The sequence below is a fragment of the Lonchura striata genome, chromosome 8 (assembly GCF_046129695.1).
Source record: "Lonchura striata isolate bLonStr1 chromosome 8, bLonStr1.mat, whole genome shotgun sequence".
NCBI classification, from domain to species: Eukaryota; Metazoa; Chordata; class Aves; order Passeriformes; family Estrildidae; genus Lonchura; species Lonchura striata.
Genome location: NC_134610.1, coordinates 10,166,916 through 10,191,592, shown reverse-complemented (window position 1 = coordinate 10,191,592; position 24,677 = coordinate 10,166,916). Strand labels below are relative to the sequence as shown.

The following is a 24,677-nucleotide window of genomic DNA, read 5'->3' as shown; positions in this document are numbered from 1 at the left end:
GATATATTAGAACATTGTAGAACATGCATAAACATTACTGGGATACATCACTTCAAACTGGGAGGATGTGGTAAATATCTTGGAATTAACAGTGCAACACATTCAACAACAGTAAAAAATGCTTTCACTTTTTTGGTGTTGATCAGTTTAAAACTATCCCCACGATAGCATCTGCTTGGAGTGGCAGATATATTAAATTTGATGGGATTAGGTGAAAGAAGAAGTGTTAGCAGCAATTTTTCTTGTGTGGGCACTTTTTTTTTTTTTCCTTATATTTCCCATTTGGAGCTCCAGCAAATGCAAGCTTGTCTTCCTCAATTAGGCAACTCTGAAAGCTACAACGGGTGTGCAAACTCTTAAATGTGCTGTAATTTATATTTATCAATTCAGTGCACGTAGTTTTTTTGATGTGTGCTTCCTGTCTGATTTTCTAACAATCCTTTATTTTCCACAGGTGGCCGTGATAAACGAGGTGGTCCGGTCTTGACCTTCCCAGCCCGCAGCAATCATGACAGAATAAGGCAGGAAGACCTTCGTAAACTTGTGACTTATTTGGCCAGCGTGCCAAGGTAAAGCTAGAAAGAAAACACTTCAAAGCTTAGGGTGGATTGGTGGGTGGGGAACTTGTTCTTGGCAGTTGCTGATTTCCAAGTATTAACACTGAGTACCTTGAGTTCTTGGGGCTGAGGAACAAAAGCGTTCCCTTCCTCCTCCTGTGTGCGCTCCGGTGGTTTCTATGGAACATGTGGATATGCAGGAGCTCCAGAGAGGAGGCAGTGGGAGCAAACCTGGTCATCAGGCTCCTCACAGCCTCTAGGAGCAGCTCTCATTCTCCATGTTTCTGTGCAACTGTTTTAAAGGAGTGCAAAGGGAGGAATGCTTAGAGGTCTGCTGTTAAATATAGCACGCTGGAGAGAGCCTGCTGTCTGTTGTTGCTTTTTAATACCTTGTGGGAGGTTTGGGAGAGCTCGGGTAGGGGGCTGTAGTTGCTGGGGAGGAAAGAATGCCTGTACAAGAAGGCAGATCTTCCTGCTCCAGTACTTTCCAGAGATTTCTCCAGGCTGGGGAAAGAACATGGGTGGAGTTAGGAGGAAGCTTTCAAAGAAAGGCATTTTAAATTGTTCTGAATGTAAACCACCACCTTTCTCCACATTAGTCTCTGTGGCTCTCTTCCAACAAACAAGTCCCCATCCTTTTCCCTGGGATGCTGGAGGAAAGGTGTGTTGCCAGAGCATATTTATTTTCTCAAGCTTTGGGAGATCATTTATAGAACTCAGTGCCCAGAGAGGCATTTCTGACCCAGCCTCAGAGAGTATGAAACTACACATGCCCTCATCCAGCTTCCTTTTCCTATTTTTAAGCTTGTCAAATATCCTTGCCCAAAACCCACTGCACCACCTGTTGAGGTGTTCCTCAGGGCGGGTGAGGGACTGAGAAAGGATGCTCAGGGTTCCAGGAATACATCCTCTGCCACCCAGGAGCTCCTTCTCTTTTAGATCCCCAGAACATGGGCCGTTAAACAATGCTCATGTTTTGGCTAAGAGTGTGAATTAAATACATGAAGGGCAAAGGGGTTGGCTGCATCTTTAAGTCAGAGGTAAGGATCTTGGAAATGCACTCTGTTCCTTAATTGTGCACTGTGCAGAGGACAAAGGTTGTGTTTAGTATGGAAGAAGGTTAAGGGCTGTTTGGAGACTTAATCACTTGGCTGCAGAGTGAATAGCAAATGCAGCCATGTCTAACAGATCTGCCAGTGCTTGTTTCCTGGACATCTTAAGTTCTCTGGTGATGCACTTTTTTGCAGTGTTGAACTTCTGGTCATCAAGGTTTTACTAATAAATTAGTCTTTGCTTTTTTCTCCACCCTCTCTCATTTTATCCTCTAGACAGCTCCATTTTCAACCATATTGTGAGAGAGATTGCAGACATGCTGGGGGAGCAGGAGGTCACTCCCTGGGACTGTATGTCCCAGAGTTTGGCAGTTCCCCCCCAGTTGCTGCAGTAATGAAACTGGTCCCCAAATCTTATCATTTTTGCATGGTTGCAAGTGTGAAGATATGATATTGTTCTGGGTTGCAAGCAATTGCAGAGCAAAAATGACCTTCTAACATGTCAACCTTTTCTATTAATTGCTCTTCCCTCATGGTGGTGGCAGTAATAGAAGGATACATCCTTTCTGTTCCCCACTGTCACACAACTGAATCAGTTCACTCAATTTTTGGTGGTGCTTTTAGTTGCCTCACTCTGGATCAGTGCAGCAGTGATTTTTCTGTGATGATGCAGAACTTGGGGTCAGAGCTAAGTGCTGAAGGAGCCAATACAATACTCAGCTACCTGTCTCCCTAGAAACACTAAAAAGCATTCTCTTTCTGCTGGTCACTGCAAAGCCTTGTCCTGTCCTGGTGTGAGAAGCCTTTGGAGGGTGTCTTCTCTAGCTATACCAGACAACATCCCTTCCTCTGTGCAATCTCCTGTCATTAAAATGTGCCCAGCAGTGAGGGACTGGCTATGCATGGAGCACTTTCACTGGCTTCCCAAGGGTCCTTGCAGATTGGACCTCTGCAGGTATTAACTGGAATACTGTCTCCTTTTTGAGATGTTTGCACATTGAGAGGTATGGAGCAGAAAGCAAGAGTGATAAGAGGCCTTGAAAATGTGGCCTTGTCAAGGAAGGATGAAAAGGGTAGAGTTTGTTCAGTCTATAAATTGAAAAGCATGTACAAGCATGTTGGGATGCTGCAAAAGGAAAGGGTTTGTAGGGTAAAGACAAACAAATGTGTTACACCAAAGCAAGGAAAGATTAGGTTAGGTATGAGAATAGTTTTCTAATAGATTCCCATTACCACTAAAAGACATCCAGTTTTTTTCTTGCATCTTTCTGTTGCTGTATAGGCAAGCCTCTGGCATTGATGTAAATGTTATGGAGAGGGTATGGTAGATCAGGAGGTGTTTCCAGTTTCTCCTAGCCCTGTTTGTCTGGTGCAACAGCTGTGAACTTGCTGCTCTTGGAGGGAAATGTGACCACAAACTTCATGGGTTTGGCACGTGGGATTGTATAACCTGTATGGTGTAAGAAAACACTGAAAACTCATTTTCCTTAAACATTTTGTTCACTTTAACAAGGGCAAGCAGCAGAGCTTTCAAACTTATTTATGTTTTGGAAACAAATGTATGGAAGGAGCAGTTGGAATTCCTATCACTGGCTCTCAGTTCATGTTTATTCCAAGATGAGTGCTGTAGCTACTAACTACATCAGCCATCCACCAAAATAAACAATTTCATTAGCAGAAACACTGAACAGGATGTCAGAAGGAACTGCTTGGATGTTGAGTGCTAAAAGAAGAAGAGTTTTCTGTGCTAGCTGAAAAAGTAGAAATTCTTTAGGAAAAGGAGACTGTAATTTATCATATTGACACCAGGATAATAATTCTTTCTTTATTCTTGGTGCATTGGTTTCTGAGTGAGACAGATTGCTCTCCACATTGATACTATCTGTCACTTAACCCTTGTTTTATATCTTAATGGAGGGGGCAGAGGTGGCGCAGTGCTGGGAGCTTGGAGCAGGTATGAGAGTGGTGATGAAATGTGATGATAGATTAGGGTAAGTAAAACCAGGGTCTTGCTAGCAGTTTTCAAAGTTTCTGATTCAGCTTTCTGCAGTTCCTTCTTCAAAAGCAGAATAATAATGTGGGCTTTCTGAAAGCAGCTATGTGTGCTTGAGTTAGAGTAGAATAGTGAGGGCTTTCATGCAGCTGGGAGCCACAGTCAGGCAGGTGCCTGCAGGCAGTGGGGTTTCCTGTGTGGTTGAGGATTACTGCCTGGGGGTGAAGATCTAGGAACACAGCTTGTTCCTATCCTGAAATGGTAACCTTTCAGTCCACGGTGCCTGGGGTAATTTAAGGCTCCTGGAGGGTTCAAAAGCCTGATCCTGCAGTTTTGGGTAGGAGGAGGAGGAGGTTGTGAGTGGGTATCTGAAACTGTAAACAAATGCGGTCCTGGTTCGGTGTCCCAGGTTGGCTCTTTCAGGCACATCACAAGGTCCTTTTCTCTAAGCAGTTCCACTGTAATTAGTTACTAAGAAACTAAGACACTATTCATTAGATGTAAAGATAATTCCACGGATGCCAAGTTTCTACCACTCTGCCATTTTCTGCTTGGTTTACATTTGCACTAATGCTTTCTGGGTAGGCGAAGCTGTATTTCTTGTGACTCAGGATAGCTTCTATTTACATGCAAATTTAAATGGATGCAATGTTTAGAAATTTGGAGGGCGTGACTGAATCTAGGATAACATGGTGTTTATGATCAGGGGAGCCGAGGGAGAATTTTCTGGCCTTGCTGAAGATTTTTTATTTTAACACCAGTGCAGTGCCATCTATTCCAGTAAACTGAGCTTTGATTTATGTGTGTGTAAATGAAACTAGCACCAGGCCAATCTCCTCTGCGAGCCCTTTGGAATTGCGAATTAAGTTATGCGTAGGCTATAGGAGGATAAAAAGGAGACAGAATATTATTAGCCTGAGTTATCTCCTCGCATGGTGAAGCAATACGATGAAGGAAATGTTCTCTGTCAGCTATAGTGAACCTTCCGGCTGAACACATCAATCTGTTCTGGAGCCAAGATAAGCAATCTTCTGTGCTCTCTGCAGAGGGGAAACCCGAGATGCTTCGGGGGCCTGTGTTTTTAAAGACATCTACTTTTTATTTGTGCTCTGTTCAAAAGACTGCTCAAATGTTTCCCTGTTCTGGGGGACATCCAGGGCTTGTAACAGCAACAAAGTGTTTCCAAGGGCCAGCCCTGTGTGTTTGAACAGCTCCTCAGAGCTGCCCAAGCTGGATGAGAGGTGCTAGGAGCACTAAAACAACTGAAGTGCCCCTAATAATTAGTTTAATGACTGGGGCTTTGTAAAATTAGAACAAATCAGGTGATGGCAAAATGTAGCAATACTCACCCACTCTTGGATTTATTTTAAGCTGTTCTCTGGTGACCTGTGGTGCTGTGTATGTTAGCTCCTCTGGCTGGGAGTAGTGTGAAACTCATTTTGTTGATTGATAAGAATTAAACCTGAGAGCTCTGCTTTCTGTTATGTGATCTTAGCACAGAAGGAGCTTTTGAGGACTTTTTTTTTTTTTTTTTCCTGGAGGCTATTGTAGATCTACAAAAATAGCCATCTATTTAAAAAATAACACCAGGGACATCATACTAATTTTAGTAACTAAATATCTGGTGCCATTGATAAGATAATTATTCCACCATATACTTGTTTCAAAATACATCAGTAAAAATGCAGTGAAGCTAATGAGCCTAATGGAGATGTAATATTTTCTTCATATATAATTTAACAAATAATTGTAAGGTGTTTTGGAGAAAGGGGTTCATTAGAAATAAATAACTGACATGAGTGCTGGTGAATTTAAGAGTGTTTTGCCACTCTGTAGCCAGTTCAAATCCAGCCTCTACTATGTGTGGTATTTGTGTGTTATCTTTTTAACACTCTCTTAGGAATTGGGAGAGTTCTGTTGAAATATTGGTGCTCTTACTTTGTCCTGCTGAAAGGCTTCAGAGCTTCCCGTGTCCCCTTACTGAGCACCTCAGGGCCAAGTTACACATTCACTGCTTGTTGGAAATCAGCACTTCAGAAGAGGATCTCTGATCTTCCAGCTGTGTTAATAACCTGTTAAGGCATTTTATTCCTGGGTGAGTGGACAGTGGCTATAATTGATGTTGAAATTCTGCAGCGTCTACAGCTGCAACCTTGGAAACTCTATTTACCAGAAGCTGCTAGAAAATGTGGACTTCTTAGAAGTGCAGAGAGAGTGACAAGAGCTGTCAGAGCCTGGCGAGCAGGAATTATGAGAAAAGATTGAAGGTGTTGGTAATGCTTATGTTAGAGAGGGAAATAAAGTGATCTGTTAAAATACAGTCTGCAAGCCTGAGCTAAAGTAAACAATTTAGTCTCAGTGTACATGGAAAATGAGACCAAAAAAGTTATTAAAATCACAGATTGAAGAACTAGAACAGGTTTCTGTATCCTCCCCATCTTGGGGACCCTGTTAGGAGGTGTGTCAGGAGAGACCCAGGTCTTGTCACTTCTGTCTTGCCACAGAGGCATGAAAACAACAGTCACTCCAGCTTTTGTGATGCTGTTTTATATAAAAATGTGGGGGTTTTAAATGGATACACAATTTTCTATGTTTGTTTTTGAATCAGCCCAAACCAAAGGTAAATGGGAGGGCTGTGGTATCTGTTTCCAAATGATTTCCTACTTTGATTGCCTGTTGCTGTTTTTCTGGCTAGCGTAGGGTCCCATCTTGCACAGCTCTAGACCTAAAGCAGATGTCCTCTTTTTCTCTGCCCTCTGTGGGAGCTGAGAGTGCTCTTTGAGTGGTTCCAGCCTGGTTACCTGCTGAGCTCTATTCTGCTGTCCAGCTCCATAACAGTGCAAGTGTTTTCAGACTGGTTTTGTGATGAGCAGCACAAAGAGCATGATAGAAAGCTTTGCAGTTGGTGCACTGTGAATTGCACAGCTCATGTAGCCTTTTCCCTCTAAAGACTAATAAAAGGCAGGGTAAGCTGGGCTCTGCATCTCAACTTTTATCAGAAATCATTGATACGGATCTAACAGCTTATGAAGATTTCTTTATCTTGTTTCAGAATTGAAATAAATAAAATAAAGGTTGATACAAGAGTGAATTGCTTATTTAAAGTAAATTCCTTAAAGTACTTACAAAGATATTTCCAACGCATTTTCTAAGTTGTTTATCTTATATCCAAACATTTTGTACTGTTTTGGAAGACCTGAAAATCTCTGGTTTTTTTTCCCCCTCTAAGTTGTACAATATTTCTTTATTCTTAAGTATAGCTTGCTCCATTTAATTATATTTTAATTATATTCCAATAAATAATTGAAGTTACTGATTGCCACATGCAGAGAAACTGGGATTTCAACTTGTCATTGTGTTCTTAAGCATTGTATTCAACACTCAACATCTGCTTAATTTTAGGCTATAAATCTGCAATTGAAAACAGTTAATATGAACGAATCCCTCATTTATTATGTCTGAATTATTTCCAAGGCAATTGTTCTATTTTACAGTGTAGGGGAGGGAGTTCAATTTTCTCTTACTGCCAATCTCATGCTGAGATTTCAAAGTCATGTTGGGTTCTTTCTGGTTCATCTCCAACACAAATTCAGTGGGTTAATAATTTGAGGACTTTGCAGAGGGTAGCCCAAGAGGCCAAGTTTAGCATAGAAGGGAAGTGCACAGGTCTGGAAGTGAAGTTGCCTTTGCTGGCACTGGCTGTTTTCCAGCTGAGTGGGAGCTCAGTTGTACCTTCTGCAGTGGAGTCAGTGGACAGGGCTTGTGGAGGGCACACATCCAGAAGAGTAAAAGGTCGCTGTTTTACTTTGTGCTCCTCCCAGGCAGCAAAGTAAGCATCTCTACCCAGTTCAGGTCCAATGCCTTTGGTTCTACTGGTCTGGCCTGTTTTGCTTCAGCCCTGCCCTTGCAGCTGCAGAGTTTCTCCTCCCCACAGGCAGGGCACTCAGGCTGCAAGCTCAGAGCAGTCAGAGCAGTGAGTGGATTCCTTCTCACAGCCCCCATCTGCCCATGTCCTCTGTACTCCAAATAGCCAAAAGGTGCTGCTGCCCAGCCACAGCTCTGCATAGCACCACATCTGGCTTCTCTTTTTCTTACTGGGAGAAGAGACATGGGAGGACTGTTAAAACCCCCTGAGCAAAGTCAGAGCTGTCTGTGGCAGTGCCTCCTGCTTGACTTCCTGCGAGGGGCAGGAGGGCTGACCTGTAGGGAGCTGCCTTCTATATGGGTGGTGATTCCATGCCGTGCCATCACCTGAATCTTCTCAAGGTTTGGTGGCCGTTGCCAAGGCCCTGAGAAAATCTCAGCTGTCTTCCCAGGGGAGCCTCAGGTGCTACTTGGCTCCCCTGCAGGACCTGTGGGATGCTGATTCTGGATCTCTCACACAAGATGGGTGCCCATCCTGTGCAGCCACTCCCTGGGTTGCTGTATTCTGTTAGCAATGTTTGTACATAGTATCTCACTGCATTTCCAACAGAGGATTCTGGCTGGGAAGGATTCTGCTTGGATTTCTCTAAATCTGGATCAAACAGCAAAACAACCCCTGTCACCATGCATGATGCTATCACGGCTGGTTGTCTGCCATGGCCTAATGCCACCCAGTGGTGCTGGCAGGGTCTGGGGCCTGATCCCATCCCCTGAGTTGTCTCATGCAGAGCTGTGCTGCACACTCTGCTTTTGAGCTCTGTCCAGGCCCTTAGACTGGGGATTAGATCAGCATTGTTCCTCCTCCTAAATGGCTTTTGCATGTTGGTTGTACCGGTCTCTGCTGCCTGGAAGAAGGAGCTGAGGTGATGGAGAAAAGGCAGAAACTTGTAAACTAGGATCTATCCTGCACCCATTCACTGGTGAGGGAGCTGGTGGGCACCACAGCCTGCTATAAATTTTATGCAGAGCATGATTTTCTCCATCCTCTTCCTCAGTGGCTCTCCGAGATGTGTTTTGTGAGTCTCTGCAGCACACCTCTCTGTGCTGCTGGCGCTGGCCTTGGCCACGCTGGTGCTGCTGTAAAGCTCTTGCATGCTCCTCATGGGCCTTTTAACCATCAGACCTGTGGCTCCACAGTGCTCCAAGAGGTCCAGGCAGCAGTGACTAGGAGAATTCCTTGGAGAAGGCAGGCGTGTGCTAATGTGAGCAGTAATTCAGAGAAGCTAAAATTAGCAGACAGAGGTTTTGTGGGAGCGTCTTGCTGGCAGCGGAGCTGGCACAGGCTGTGCACAGTTCCCTCCTGAAGCTGTCAGCAGCCGTCAGTGGAATATGCAGCATTTTGGAATATGCAGTTCAGCCAATCCTGAGTTTTCTTTTAGGTGATCTCTTTCCTACAGTTTTTGCAGAGACTGTAAAATAGTTTTTGTCTCGTTCCACTATGGATGCTTGTGTTCCTCATCAGTAACTCCAGTATGTGCTATATCCTTTTCACTATTAGAAATTATTATGATTTGGAAATGGCTTATGCCATCTCTTCATGGATGTCATTCGAAGCAGGAAAACAACTGCTGTGCTTTGCAGTCTGCTTTGCAATGGGCATATTCTCCAAGGTATCTCAATGTCAGTGGAAAGCTCTTCTAGACTCCCATGGAGGATGGATGAGACTTTTATTGTCTGCCAACATGAAGCAAGTAATGGGAGACACAGGAGTGAAGTTGTCTCAGCCTAGACAGGCTGATCCTTGTCCTCACTGGATGCATGGAGGTGGTGGGGATGCTGCTGGAAAGTTTGGATTCCCCATTGCACAGCTGGGGTAGGACTGAGGATATGTTTTCAGGAATATAAATTTAGCCATATCTCCAAATGAATAATAAAAAGCTGATGCTATCTGATGCTGTCTGTCAGTCACTGTTAAACCAAATCTGTCAGAGAAAATGCCCAAGAATATTAAATTTTTACATTTTTAATGAGAATAGACAGCTGCATCAAGGAAAGAGACCTCATTAGTGTCCACAGAGAGGAGAAGGTGGTCTGAACTCAGCCCTTCTCAGAGACTGGAGGTGTGCAGGTATCCCTATATCATGTAAGAGGCACATTTGTTATTAACCCTTAGAGTCAATGTGCAAACCACTAGCGAGGATTTGGCAGTTCCCATGCTCGTAAAAGCACATGCTAGTTTATGGTATGAGAAAATTTGATCATATTGAAATAAAACAATGACCAATTCATGGTAACATGTGGGATTGAGCAGGCTGATGTTCTTGTAGCATGGAAAGTATGGCTTGGGACTGGCAAGATTTGTCTCAGAGGTTGGGATGCTCAGTTCCCTGATGTTTGCAAAGGGAATTGGTATCCAAGTTGGGTAGACAGTTGTAAATCTCATCAATGGTTTCTTCTTATTTTCCACAAGGTGTTCCTAACCAAGTCTGTGGTGTTTTATGCCTTACTTGTGGATCCTGGCACTGCTTCAGAGTTCCCTGTGGATCCTGCAGCACTGTGTGCAGCAAAGCATAATTGTAACTCCACAGTGTGTGACTCTTGGGCTACTTAGATTAAGAGGGAAAAAAAAAAAAAGAGAAGAAGGAATTCTTTAGTGCAAAGTAAAATCATAAATAAGATAAATTATTCTAGACTCTCTCCTGCCCAGAAAAAGGCAGCAAAGTGTAATTCAGACATGCTTTTGGCTTGGCAGACATTGTCTGGTCAGCAATGTGTGCCACAGTGTATTTTTCTGCTATTAACAGGGGAGGATTGGTTTCCCTGACTGTGTACACAGGGCTTTATTTTATGTCTAACTTTAAAGAGAAACCTTAGTCTCTAGAGAATTTTCCAGTGATGTAATGTTTTAGAAAGATCCTTTGTGGTACTTCACCAAGAAGGCAAAGCATCAAAACAGCTTTCCCTTGTCCTGCAACTGTTTTCAGGGAAATCTTCCACCTCTTAAACATGCCCACAGTACTGTGCAAACAAGAGAAAGTAGGAACCTGCTGTAAGCTTGATGCTGTATTTACAAGGGACATCCTTGCTGAATGGTCCTTTTGGTTAAAGTTATTGAATAGAAATTGTAATAGAGCACGGGCTTTGTAGAATAATCGCATCTTTCTCCAAAAATCATAGCAGCAGTTCATCTCCAGCCAGATCAGTCTGCTTTCATATACCTTTCCTGTTCCTTTCCCCTGTTTCACACAGGAATACAAGAAGAATTACAGTCTCCAATATTAATGCCGTATTATTAGAAAACTTTCACTTGAAGGATAAGTTTTATAGTCTGCTTATTTATTTGAGGGTCTGCCAAGCCAGATGCTTGTGCTGTGGTTGTCATCATTTAGGATTGAATAAATACTACTTTTTGAAGTTTAGTTTGAAAGAATTACTAATTAAAAGTTATTTTTGCTTGGTAAACCATATTAAACTGATATTAAACCATATTAACTGATATCAAACCATATTAACTTTACATCTTGAAGTTAGAAAATCCTGATCGGTTTTATTATTGATATGCTGCATGCAGCAGCAGTACACATCTCTTTAACAGTGTGACCTCTAATTTCTGGGAATCAGGATCTTAAAGCTGCATTTCCCAGTCCTGAATTGGGAGCACTCTGTAGGAAATTGGTCATGTATTATGTTGCTGCCTGTTCTTGTTATGAAATGTACCATTTCACCATGTGGCAGTTCTAGGGAGTGGAAGAAGAATTTAGGGGAGAACAGTCTGATTAACTAATGGGTGATCTCACACATAGGAAGCATGGCTGGAAAAGCTTCCTTGTTAATAAACTGTTAGTCTAAGAATTATTCAAGTAGGCAACATGTTCTTTTTCCTTAAGACTTCTTTTTTTATTTTTTCTAAAGACAGAACTAAACTCTTACAACACTGATTAATCATATCCAATTTTGCGGTTACATCCCCTTATTTCTGCATTTGTCTCTTTCTACAACATTTGTAATTTAGTTCAGAAACTGCATCTGGAGAAGCAAACATTTCTGGGATCACAGATTAGTTAAGATTTTGCTCCCCACTGGAGGTTTGTGGGTAGGAGCTGCAATTCCATTCCAAAAATCTAATTAAAAATCAGGTACATAGGAAAGTAGTGAAAAATCTTACCCATAAGAAAAATGTCTGAGAGCTCTGCTTTAATGAACTGTTAGACTAGGAATCAAATACACAAGCAGTATGTGCAGGTTTTTTAGGGTTTTATTCTTCTTGCTTCACAAGGCAAACCTAAACTGTTACATCATTCCTCACTTGCCAGGCTTACTGGAAATCTCCATTTCTCTTCACTTTCCAGAACAGCCACCCTAATGATGTTGCAGTCTTGGATCGTAAACTGTAGATGACATGGAAATAGGGTCAGCTGAAAGGATTTCCTGGGGTTTTCATTTGGGAATGAATTCTGTAGGACAGTTCACAGTAGTTTCAGGGACTGTTAAATTCTATCTGTGTGTATTAGCATCAGCAGCACTTAATCAGTGACTTGTTGGGCACTATTAATTATATAAAGAAGGCATTAATTTTTGTTAGGTAAAATCCACTCAATACCTTTGAGAAAGAGGCCATTTGAGAATCCACCTGCTCTAACTTTGACACTAGATTTAGAAAAGTTCATCTTTGCAAATAAGATGCTAGTTGTCCTCATTATATATCTTTTACATTCCCAGGAGCACTTGGAAAATTAAAACAGAAATGTGAATAATATACAGAACTTTGAGCAATATAAAACAAATGAATGTATTGGATACAATACCAATGCAAGTCTGTCTTGAGCTCCCTTTCTGGGCTTTTAAAATTAGTGACAAGTCAGTATTTCCAGAAGCTGAAGTCCATTTTGTCAATACTGTGCTCACATTTCTCTTTTAGAGGCAACTGACTTTTTAATTGTTTTTACAATGAAAGCATATTTTTCCTTTTTTTTTTTTTTTTTTTTTTTTTTTTTGTGGGAGGATACAAATGCACAAAGAACTTTGTGTTCATGCTGCCTTGAAAGTAAAATGTGTAATTAGGGATTCTGTTAAAAGTCTAATTCCTAAACCTGTGAACATTTTTTTGGCAGATAGCTTTCTGTGTCATTGCTTTCTTTTTTGTATTTCTTGTTCCCTTAGCCAAGAAGTAAGTTCCTTTTCAGAGGAAATTGTCATAGACCTTCTGGGGTGTTATTTGTTCTTTGTCAAGGTCCAGTTTTGTTTCTGAGTGAAATGCTCTAAAGCATAGTATTAGACCCTGTTTTATTTAACACTAGGTTACTCATGGAAAATCTCTTTAAAATCCTTCATAAGATGTTACATTTTAAGATGATACACAGGTTATTTTAGCATTCTTATAATGTAGGTTTGTTCTTGCAGTGTTAAAATTGAATGTTTCTAATGCTAGGACACTTTCTTTTCTACATCACATAGGTTCAAATTTTGGTCAAGTTCTAAAAGCTAATGATTAGCTATTTTAGGTAGATAGGCCAGAGAGAAGATCAAAGAAATCATTATCACCAGATGATGTAACAGGATTTTTTGGGGTGGATTTTAAGGTAGTTGGAAACAAATTAATATATGAGGTAATTTTATGAGTTAGTCTCAATTGATTTATCAAACCATTAGTTCTTCCTACCTTTGATGTGTGCCTCCTGTGAAAATTACAGGATTCCCCTGTTGGTTCTTCCAGGCTACAGCTGACTTCAACAGAATCTAAATGAACTTGTTTGCTCTGCGAACAGAATCAGGCAACAAATGAATCTCAAGACAACAGACTAGAGAGGATTTTTCTAGGCAGCCATTACCAAGCTCTCAGACTTTTCCACAAGTCTTGTACATCTTAAAAGAAAATAAAGATATTTATTCGTTGTGTGAGTTGCCAGGGGCATAAGAAGGAAATCATCAAGGTGGAAACATGCATTCACCATGTCTGCTCTTAGTCCCAAATGAAAGGAGGATATCAATACTTTTTCAGGCTAACACATTAATTTACTACAATACATTGGAAACTGATGCAAGAGGTCAACCAAAGCAGTAAAAGGCCTGCCTGGCCTGCAGGCTTCTACTTACCGTGTCCTTTTACTAATTCTTGTTAAGTACCGTGATCCTCCTTCAGAAAAGCAGTCAAGTGTGATTGTGTGTCCATCCATATCCAGCAAGTGCAAACATGTGCTTCATGCACCATCTTAATTGCTTAATCAAGCTTCTTCTATTGTGAGGCACAACCATACAAACAGGAACCAGATGGAAGATATTTTTATCAGGCAGACCACAGGACTAAAGAAACATGGTCACTGAACATTGCTGTCCTTAAAAACCCCAGTTGGGATACAACTGCATCCATGCATCATCCCCACAATGTGAGAATTCAGGCAGCAGCCACTGTCATAAACCCAAATTCAATCTTGCCTCCTCTTTGAGATACCAACACCCTGAGCATGCTTAAGAGGCATAAGCACACATTGACATTTATTTTAGAGGAGTTTATGTCAAAGAAGGTTGATACAGTTATTTACATTTGGATTCAGGGATTGTTTTTGTTTTTGGTTTTTTTTTTTTTTTTTGGAGTCATTAGTTTTGTGGATGATTTTAGCAGTTTGTATAGCATTACCCTCATAAGAGACCAGTGCAGTATTCTTTTTGTTTTCAAGTGGTAGGAAAAAGTCTGAGTGTATTTGAGCTGTTTTCTCTGCTGTTTCTCAAGCCTATTACAGCAATGGAGGTTTAAACTTGTTCTCCTTGGTTTTATGTTATAAAGCACTTAAAATTATGCATTAGGCTAATGCTCCTGTAGGTTCTACATCAAATCCCCAGTGACTGTGCTTTTGCAGTTTTTTCCACTAGAGGCTTTGAGTACTAGTTTGATTACGCTGTGATAACTGCTTTTACTCTACACAATACAAAGAGAGCAAAATCCTTGATTATAATTGCAGGCATGTTTATTTGTCCAGGCACTTGCCCAGTCCTAACTGACAGCCTGAATTGTGCAGCATGGTCATCAAAATGGGCAAGAGCTTTTGTGAATAACTCATGGCTTTGACAAAGATTGCATCTGCAGCTTTGGTGGCAAAATTAGCAGTAGTGAAATAGTTAAGAATTCTGGTATTTAGGCTGCCAGAACTGGGTTTTCAGTTAGTACACCAATAAGATGGAGAATGCAAGTTCAGGTTCCTGTCTCATTGTTTCTTCCACTGGCTGCAGACTCAGCAAGACAAATGTGCATTAGTTTATATTGTCAAGGCTATCTTTGCAAGCAGATGGGCTAGAAATCTAATTTAAAATCCCAAAAGCTTTGATTCTGGCAAAAAAATAGAAAAGTCCGTAGGACAACTTTAAATCCTCTGAATTAAATGGATATTCTATGTCAATGCAATTCTATTGTCAAACTTATAAATAAAATATGAAGGGGTCTACTTTCACATAGACCCATAAGTGGGCTCCTTTATGAGTTTAATAAAGCATGTGTATTCAGTGCAATTAGATAAGCAGATGTATAGAGCAATAAATGATTCCTATATAAAATCAGCACACGTGTAACAGAGAATATATCCCAGTGTGGATAAATAAGCACATGGTTAGATTATTAACTGATCTCTCTTAAGCTTTTTAAAATTAACTCTGTGGTGGCCACAACTATTTGCAATTTTTCTGCAATTATGGATCTTCCCTGTGTCTGAAGATATGGTAAATATAATCTATTCAATGGAAGAAGTGGCTTCAACAAAGTGTGGTATCACGCACAAGAAGGGGGTGAATAACCCAATGAGGTTCACCTGACTCAATCTCATCTCTTGCACTACAGTGCTCCAGCCAGGTGTAAAAAAGGCATAACTTTTGAAGAATTGCAAGGAAAATAGCTACATATATTTGTGTTATCTCAGTATCAGGGACTCACATAACATAGGCTTTTCTTAAACTGGGGGATGTGTCCAGTGTGAGGATAGGGGTTTGCAGAGCAGCTGTGAAATGGATTCTGTTGATTCTTGTCAGTTCTTTTCTGGCAGAGTGGGGAAGCTGTAGCTGTGGTTGTTCAACTTGCTACAGAAACCCACTGCATTGCACCCATTTCTGTACTGGATGTAACACTGGCATTAGTTTAACTCACAGGTAGGAAACCCATTAGTCTGGTGGAATAGATATGCCCCGATGTGCCTCTTCCAGGCCAAATGAGTGGCTCAATATTAGGCCAATATCCCTATTTCAAGAACCTGCTCTCTCTGATTTTCATTACTGTGGGCTTGCTGACAAGGATGTTCTCTGACTAGCAGATTCCCATCATTACTAACCTGGCATATGTTAATTTGTCAATATAATTTTCAAGTCTGTCAGCAGGAAAAGCACCACCTGGGGTATGTAGTTCCTGAGATGAATAGGTTGATGATCATTCACATGTGGCACTTGTAGATGGATTTGCCAGTGAAGTTTTATTGTGCTTTTGATAGAGAAGCAATATAGCTAATAAGGAAAAGGGAGCAGGCAGTTGAAATTGAGCAATTACTCTTCAGAGCATTTATCTGAACCTGCTTAACTGATAAAAGAGTTCCTCTGGTTTTTCCAGTTATTGGTAACTGATAGGCAGAGGTACTGATGGAGAACTGACATTATTTGCATTCATGCTGAAAGTTCAGGTTTGTAAGGGAAACAACATTAAAACTGCATTGCTGTGGCATCAGTGTGTGAGTTCCCATCAGTGTGAGACACTGCCTGGCATGATGGATGGTAACCCTGATGAGACCACACACTGGCTCCTGAGGAGCTCAGTCCCTGCAAAGATGAGAGCATCTGAGGCTGGACAAATACCTCGAGTGGTCTTGGGAAGACACTCAGAGAATGTTAGCTCAGAGAGTGACTCACCTGGGGTTTGCACCTTTATTGCCAGGGTTTTGACTATTGGTTTCATTTTTGCTTTCCAGAAGCTTTTTCGATTCAGCTTTCTCACTCTGGGTGTCTTTTGGGTCTTCTACTACCTTTGAAATACTGAGTTTTCCACCTCTTCATGCTCAGTCAGCTCCAGTGATTTTGGTCTCTCCCACATTTATGTCTCCACAGGTAAAAAGGGATGATACCTCACATCCAATGGCTTTATTGGCTTGGCTTAGCCCCTCTTGCTAGACACAGTGGGAGGGCCTGGCCTTTCTAAGAGGCAGATTCAGAATAAATTGGACATGAGCTAGAGGTTTTGCAGCTGTGTTGGGAAGAGCTCATCAGTTTCCCCCGTCTCCTGAGGACTCTGTAAAAAGGCCTTTTTCCAATCTCAATGCCATCATGGTAGTTTTTTTAAAGAATGAGTAAAGTCTGCTGTATGAATGAATACACAAAAATTGATTTTGCAAGTGTATCTTACAACATAGATTGATTTTGTAGCTTCAGAGCAAGTCCTTCTGGATGTAGTACAACAGGCTGTCTTCACCCAGCCTGGCATGGCAGGAAGCATCTATCTGATAAGTGAACTATTTTAGGTAAATCATTGTGCCTACAAAGACCTGCTTTGTTTGTGTACGGGTGGAGCTCAAAAAGAAAAAAAAGAGTACCACTCATTTATTAGTCATGGTCAGTCCTCATTGTCCATCCAACCCAGGGAAAAAAAGAGACGACAGCTTTTTAATTGTGCAATTCTAAAGAGAACTGAAATTCTCATACTATATCAAAACAGACCCATGGACCATGGAGTGTTTCTGGGATGGAGCACTCAACCATGCCTCCAAACAGATGCACTGGAATCCAGTGTTTGCCCTTATGTCTGTGGATTCTGGCCAAAATCCTGTAAGTCTTAAGGAATAATTATGCCATTTTTGCTTAGAAGACATAAAGTGCAAAGCAAATCTCATGTTGAAATCTGCACTGCAAAATGGGCAGAAGCTGAGATAGTTGTGGAAGAATTTGCTATTTTGAAATGCAAATTTTTAAGTGAGGAAAAATACAAAATGTTTAGAAATTTCCCACAAACGTATCTCTAAAATGTTATATCAGTCAGAAATATTTTGATGAAATTCAAAGTTTTTATCCTTTTCTTTTTTGAGTAGACTGATCAAAAAAAAAAAAAAAGGAAAAAATGAAAAAAAAAAATCATCTGAAAAGGTAAACCAGAATATTTTGCTTCTATAAAAGCCTTTTTTCAGTTTTAAATTCAGTAATACTTTCATGAGAACCTGCACTCATCATGAAATATCTTACTTTAAGTTGATGTGTAGCATCTCATCTTCTCTCCCTAGTACCTAATTTTAATTAGTTTTTCTTTGAATTGGGTGTGCATTGCTCTCCTGCACTGCCCAGGAGCAGGTTATGGGAACTGATGGGTGCTTACTGCAAGAGATGTCAGTACTGTGTATAAAAAGTGATTTTACTGTCTTCAAAGGGGTTTTTTTTCCTCTCGTCATCTCTGAGCTCAGTTGAGCTCTGGATGAAATGTGCAGGTCCCAGAGTGGTTATACCTGCCTGCATCAGGAAGAAATTTGGCATGGTGTCTGCCTGTGGACATTACTGGATTTTACCAGGTGCTGCTGTTGACTGTCTAGACCTACATTAATCATTCTTTGCATGAGCTGAACATGTTTGCAGGCTTCTTTATGCTGTAAAGATCTTTCCCCTATGGGTTTCTCTGCCTTCCACAACATGTTTCAAGGAAATGTATGTATTTGCAATCTGGAGACTTTCCACTCTGGGGTGACTGTTTTATGGCACTGACTGGAATTCCTGGAGCTGCTCACCCTGCACCGTTCACTCACTTGTTAAGTCACTGATGTTGTGAACTGATAAATTAGGATGCTGTGTCTGAGAACCCAAACACTTGTTGCCCAGATGAAGTGTCCTTTTCCTCATGTGAAAATCTGGCAGTGCTGACCATAGACTAAACTTCACAGTAACAGCATGTGAAACGACCTTCATTGGCTCCTTGTCTGAACTGTGAAAAAAACTCATAGTACAGGCAGAAAGATCCATTTATTTTCTGAATCTTACTAGTATGGCTGTGCTTGGCACAGCCTTATATATTTATTTCTCCTCTGGAATGCAATGGATTTGAATCTTCAAACTTGCTTCCAATAGCCTCTGCTCATCCAAACCTTTTCAAGAATGGTGTGTTTCTATTTCAACACTACCCTAATATTTATTTTTTCTAGCAAATGCCAATAACATATAATTTTCATTTGGTAAAGCATTTTTGCTTTGTTTCTGCTAAATCATCTCAAACACAAGACTTTAAATGCTCAAAAGAGAGTTGAATGGTACTTACTGTTCAAATATTTCTTTGTTGTAGTAACAAATCTTTAAATGTAGCGCTGCTTTAACAAAAACAAAGCCCTGATTAATTTCATATTTATCTCAGCAGCTGTTTCGAGGAAGACCTGCCAGATATTGATCCAAATAGAGTAGACATGTAGCAACAAAAGGGGAAGAGGGTAAATGGGTTTAGATGAAGGCATCATTTTCCAGCAGAAACTTAACAGGAATGTGAAAAATTATAGCATTTGTCCTCCAGATTTGGCTCTAACAGCTGCAATCATGCTTTTTTTTGGCCACAGCTGTGTTGTATATCTTTGCTATTTGAATGAAGACAGGAAGCTTCTCAAATAGTGTTTATTTGCTCAATTAAATAGGAGGCTGAATGCCTGCAGAGCTTTGTGTCCCAATTCTGGTCTGGGTTGTAACAATGCAGATCAGGATTTTTACCTGGGTAGAAGAGAGCTCAACACAGCCCTGCTGAACCTTGACAGAGATGCCAATGGGACCTGCACCTCTCAGAATGATCTCCAAGCCCTCATGGAATCATGGTTTCATATTGGAGAAAGCTTTTTTACACCTAGCTGGTGTCTGTTCCTCCTACCTTACATCATTTTACAACAGAATTGCTTTGAGTTCAGAGCCACTTTTCTTAGATGTAAAAATTGAATACCAAAATGAGTTACTTGCTTGAGAATATCAGGAGAACCCATCTGGCACCAGTTAGCTCCTGCTGCAGTATATGGGAATTTTCTGCCTTTCTGCTCCCTTCCTGTTGTCTTGGGGCCAGAGGCAGGGGTTGAATGTGGATGTTGTGCAGCCCACACATCTGCATTCTTGTGCCATTCACAGACACACTTCATGTCCCCTAAGAGCAGTAGCTGAAAACCAGAGACATGAGGTTTGTCTTTGCCTGGACCTCACTGGCTCCAAGTCTTTTTACAACATGTCACTGAAATGTCTCTAGATTGCTGCTTTATGTCCAGATCCAGCCACTGTGAAACTGGCTTTGATTTCTTTCTTTCTCTCTCTCTCTTTTTAAGAAAGAAAAATGACCATGAGTGATTCCTTTCCAGTGCTAAACGAGAAAAAACAAATTTAGGTCACAGTAAGGAAGAAAGGATTAATTGGAAGCGGAGTCTGGGTGGCTGTTTCTTCTCTAATTGCAAAAAAGCATTGTGAAACCAAGTTCAAAAATGTAAGAAGGAAAATCTAGGATGACGATTGTCCACCTACAGTCTTTTAGGTAGCTGAAGTTCTCTGGTGGGAGCTTGCTGTGCTTTGTTACTCCAGAGTAATGGTGCTCTTGGGTTTTGCATCACTAAGTTCTTCCCCTGGTGTTTGATATAGCAACACAGAAGGGAAATATGAGGATTAGGAGTCACGAGTGTCCCAGGATCTTTGAAAAGATATCTGTCTCATCCTGCAGAGCACCCACTGTCACTGGGGATATGGGTGACAGCTCAGACTGACAGCACAGAAACACATTTCTTAACTGGGATAATAAGCAAGGTACAATTTGATTTGCTGAGAAGTATTAAATAGAACAAAATATTTTAATAAATAATGCTGGTTCAGGAGTGCTTGGCAAACAGGTCTAGTAAAACTTGCTTTATCTGGTCCTTTAAATATACTGGAAAGTAAATTATGAAAACACGTACTGACTGTTTCTATTGACAAGGTGAACTTCAGGCTCAACATGCTGATGTGAAACCAAAGTATGAAAGTCTGTAAGTGATGCTGATTATAAACCCCTCTGTCTGGTTTTATTTCCAAGTTGAGCAAATAAACCACACACAAAACGAATAAAAATTTGCAATTAATCAAAAATATTAACACATAAATCACTGAAGTGATCCTTGGTGCATTTTGATATGGAAGCTAGGCAGCAGAGTTAGTAAGTTCTCATATGAAATGAGGCCTTTGGGATAACATTTTGTGCTTGGATGCTTTTACATACCTGCTTTTCTCCTCTCCCTCCCCCTTTTCCACCCTCAGCTTGTGAACCAATTGGCTGACTAAAGCCACATTTATCAGAGGAAGGGTGATCTCAAAAATAATTAATTTCGTGCAGATTTTGCTCCTATATGTCAATGCCTGAAGAGCTACTTGTTATTCTGACAGTGTCTCCTGACAAGGTTATGCTGACCTACCTTAAAAGAGACCTTGCTCTCCCTGTTAACAAATCATATTAGAATGAGATGCTGGACATGTCAGATCTGGGCTTTTAGTGGTCCAACAGGAATGCTAAATGTGCTGCTTCATCATTAACTCATGACTGCAAAATGGGAATGGAGATATTATGTTATTTCAGCTAATCAAGTACTGAAGCTTCCAAATGCCAGAAGCTTTGGCCAAACCATAAGAGTGAAAAATACACATAATCAATAGGTATCTGAAAGATTAATCAGAAAGCATGAAGTCCTTAAATTCATTTGGTACCCAGCGAGCCAACTCTTTCCAAAGAAAATACAATTTAGAGCGTGCCTGAATTAAAGAGGAAATTTGAGAAAATAACCTTATGAAAATACCCTAGAAACCAAAATAGAGGCATTTATTTTTACAAAACTATCACATCTGCTGCTGAGTTTCAAATGTATGCCTTTTTTTTTTTAATCCAGATAATAAGTATTATTTTCACAAATATTCTTGGGTATTTTTATTAGATTTAGAAGATGGTCTTTGCTTAAAAGCAGTGGAGCAACTGAAATTACTTATCAACTATCAAATAATTTCTGCTCACCATTGCAAATTTAGTCCAGATGAGCACAGCCAAAATGCTGATGGATTGTCCAAATACCTTGATTTGAGTGTTTTTTCCAGTTTCTGGTCAAATATCAATACCGGAAAAAATGAAGCACCACAATCAACATTAATTGCCATGCTAAAGTGGTTACTTGTGAGTAATAGATATGTGTATTGATGTATCATCTTGGGAGCCAGGAATAAGGCATGTCTTGCTTGGAAAATGTGGAGGAAGCTTGATTGCTACTGATGCTTTTCCCGATCAATTGCTAAATTGGGAAGGGTCTGAGTTGTTGCTTTTAAGCAATAAAGTTAATAAGCATGGCTAGTCTATTCAAAAGGAACCTCACATCATTTCCTCAATCCATGCTGAGGTAACTGAGGAAAAATGACTGACTGTCAGAGATGACAGATTATCCCAGATTGCCTCACCAGAGTTTATCAGAGCTTCATTATGTCTAGGCCAACTTTTTTAGGATGCTGCCAATAGCTGGAAATATTTGGATATTTCAGCTTCCTTATTTTATTTTATTTATTTTTTTATTTTTTTTTAATAAATTGCCTGTGAGGTGTCCCCACAATTATGTTAGCATTTTGTGCTTTCACATCCGTGTTCAGTTTTGGTTTTGCAGACCATTATTACTCATTATTATTAATTGCCTGGATTAGCATTTATGGTTTCCTGAAAAGTAATTTATTGGAATTTATTCCAGGCAGCTGAATACTGTAGTATGAATATAGGTAGATTAAGGCCTCCAGCAAGGCAGGCTCCTTAAACAAACACAGCAGGGTAGATGGTCCCTATCCTGAAGAGGTTCTACTCTAAACTGTTTTCTTATTTCACTCCTCTTTCTTTGAGGTATTAGTACCTGATTAGTATCTGGCTACCTGTTTGTGCAGGGCAAGTGCTCTCAAAGGCACCCTCTCTGCAGTAAGCTCTGCACCTGAAAGCAGAAATGAGCAGGCAGCTTTCTGTCTTGCAACAGTTTAAACACTGTTAAATAATAGTTTTTGACAAGGAGGTTTAGAAATTAGGCGCTAATTTTCTGCAAAAAGTCAGAACAAGTTGGAGTTATCACTAGGGGAATCAAATTGTGTAGACGAGACTAAAGACCCAAAGATCTTGTTACAGGTTAGTTCCATTCATTACATTGAAGAAAAAAATTGCAAGCAGAATCACTTCTGCTAGAATGTTGCCAACACTCTTGAAGTAGAGTTAGATTTTCTCAAAATGATAAATACCATCCATTTATATGTTTCCTGCACTATAATTGCATCTCTGCAGTTTTATATTTCATACAGGAGTTTACATGCCTATGTGATGAATGAAGTAGGGAAATTGTCTTTATAATAAAGAGCATTGTTTGGAGTTTTGTATTATTGGTGTAAGAGTGATTACATGTTGGTGTATTTTGAACATAAGAATTCTGTAATTATTCTTCTGCCTTTCCTCCCTTTCCATTCCTCTTTCCCATTGTTTTCATACTTGAAAATGCACTAAGCTTGTCGGAAATTTTGTCTAGTTTACAAGGATTGTGGATAGTGCTGGTAGTGAATAACTGCTTCTTCCAGGGAAAGAATCAGAAAGAATTCCCAGCCTGGTCCTCAGGATCACTGACCATTCTCCTGTGTCCACCAGAAAAAGCTGGGGAATTCTTGCCATTTCTTCTTCTACTGAAAACCTGCTGTGGAGTCTCCAGAGCCAGGACAGTAGGAGTTTGGGGTGTTTTGGAGCATTTTTTCACACACACATACTTCAGCATCATGTCCTGATGGGAGTGGGTGGCAGTACTGCCTGCTCCCTGCACTGCTTCTCTGCACCTCACAGGCCTGGAGAGGCTGCAAACAGCAGACAGACTTCAGCCCATATTTATACTTCTTGGTTCCCTACCTGGAATATCTGTTTTAATGCAGGCTGAATTTCTAGTCATAGTGGTATATTATCAAGGGAGCCAAGGTATCACACTGCCTTCACTCTACAGATAGAGGCAGGGTTTGATTTTGCATCTGTTTTTGTCTAAGACTTCAAGTTCATAAACAGAAGACTTCAGTCTTCTAGGGCATTCCTGTTCTCCTTACTGAAACAGGTTTTATCAGTAAGTATTAACTTATTGTTTTACATCAAATTAGGTAAGCTGGCAGGTTGGCAGTGGTGAGGGGAGCTGGAATGAAGCTAATCCTGTCTATTCCTTGCTGTGGTTGCCATGGATGGTGGTGCTGTATTTATTTATTTATTTATATCAGAAAAGACAGATTGCACTTACCTGTTATTTGTCCTCTCTTGGGGCTCTCCATATGTCCCAATGGCTCCTGCATCTCTTTGTCAAGTGTTTGGAGAAATCCTTGGAAAAGTGTGTTCAGGATAACAGGGCTCAGTGATTTGGCAGAAGTTCTTGAAGGATCCTCTAAAGCTTTGCAAGAAAAATAACACAAAACACAAACCCCTTTCTAGTCATTGCTTTCTGATTTGCTTCCTCATCTCAGCTCTTGTTCCAAAAGGCAAGAGGTTGTAGCACCCCCAACAAAGCTCCTCTTACAGCCTTTTTTTTTGGCATTAAAGGATCAGATGTTTTACCTTTCAGCACTAGGTAAAAGGAGAATAAAAATATCTGTATTCCTGACAGTGTGTGGAAGTGCCTGGTCTCCCTAGTTTTTCTTTGCACTGACTGTTGTATGCAGTGTTCTCTGGATGTGCCAATAATGTTAAGGCAGAGGACCAAGCTTGTTGTCTCTGAATGCTCCTGTCTGGCTCTATGCTGAGACTGTTCAAGTTAGCAAACTCTCAATATCCAAACATCCATCCAATGTGGCTCCTCTGAAGTATACTCCTGTCCTTGTTCCAGCCCAGAAACCTAGTTATAAGCTTTATGGAGTTGTTTTGTGTTGAATACGTAGGAGATGGTTCTTATTAGCAGAAAGAGTGTTTTAAGATGTTAAAGAGGTAGAGTGCAGTGAATATCCCCCTGTGTGTTTGTGAACTGGGAATATTTCTTTGGAGTCCAAACAGTTTTGCAATTTCTACGTTGTACCCATACCTCTTTTTCTGAGGATTACTACTACTATGTCCCTTGAAAAAATTATGCTGAAAACTGCACAGACTTGACTTGAATTGTTCTTTTATTCTTTCTCCTCTTTCCTTCTGAGGAAAAAAAGAAGATGTGTTTGCAAGGGAATGCTGTGGTCTTGTTGGGCCCCACACATTGCCAGTAACCAGGCCAGTAACTG

At 40.6% G+C, this 24,677-nt stretch overlaps 1 protein-coding gene across 1 annotated transcript in view; it reads left to right on the top strand.

Annotated features, from left to right (window-relative positions):
• The window catches only part of LOC110468287 (kalirin), a 405,960-nt gene that overhangs the window by 165,835 nt on the left and 215,448 nt on the right, over nucleotides 1-24,677 (top strand). Inside the window, exon 3 of the mRNA XM_021526058.3 lies at nucleotides 455-569. Coding sequence (XP_021381733.1) covers nucleotides 455-569 — 115 coding nt within the window. The remainder of the gene's footprint in view (nucleotides 1-454; nucleotides 570-24,677) is intronic.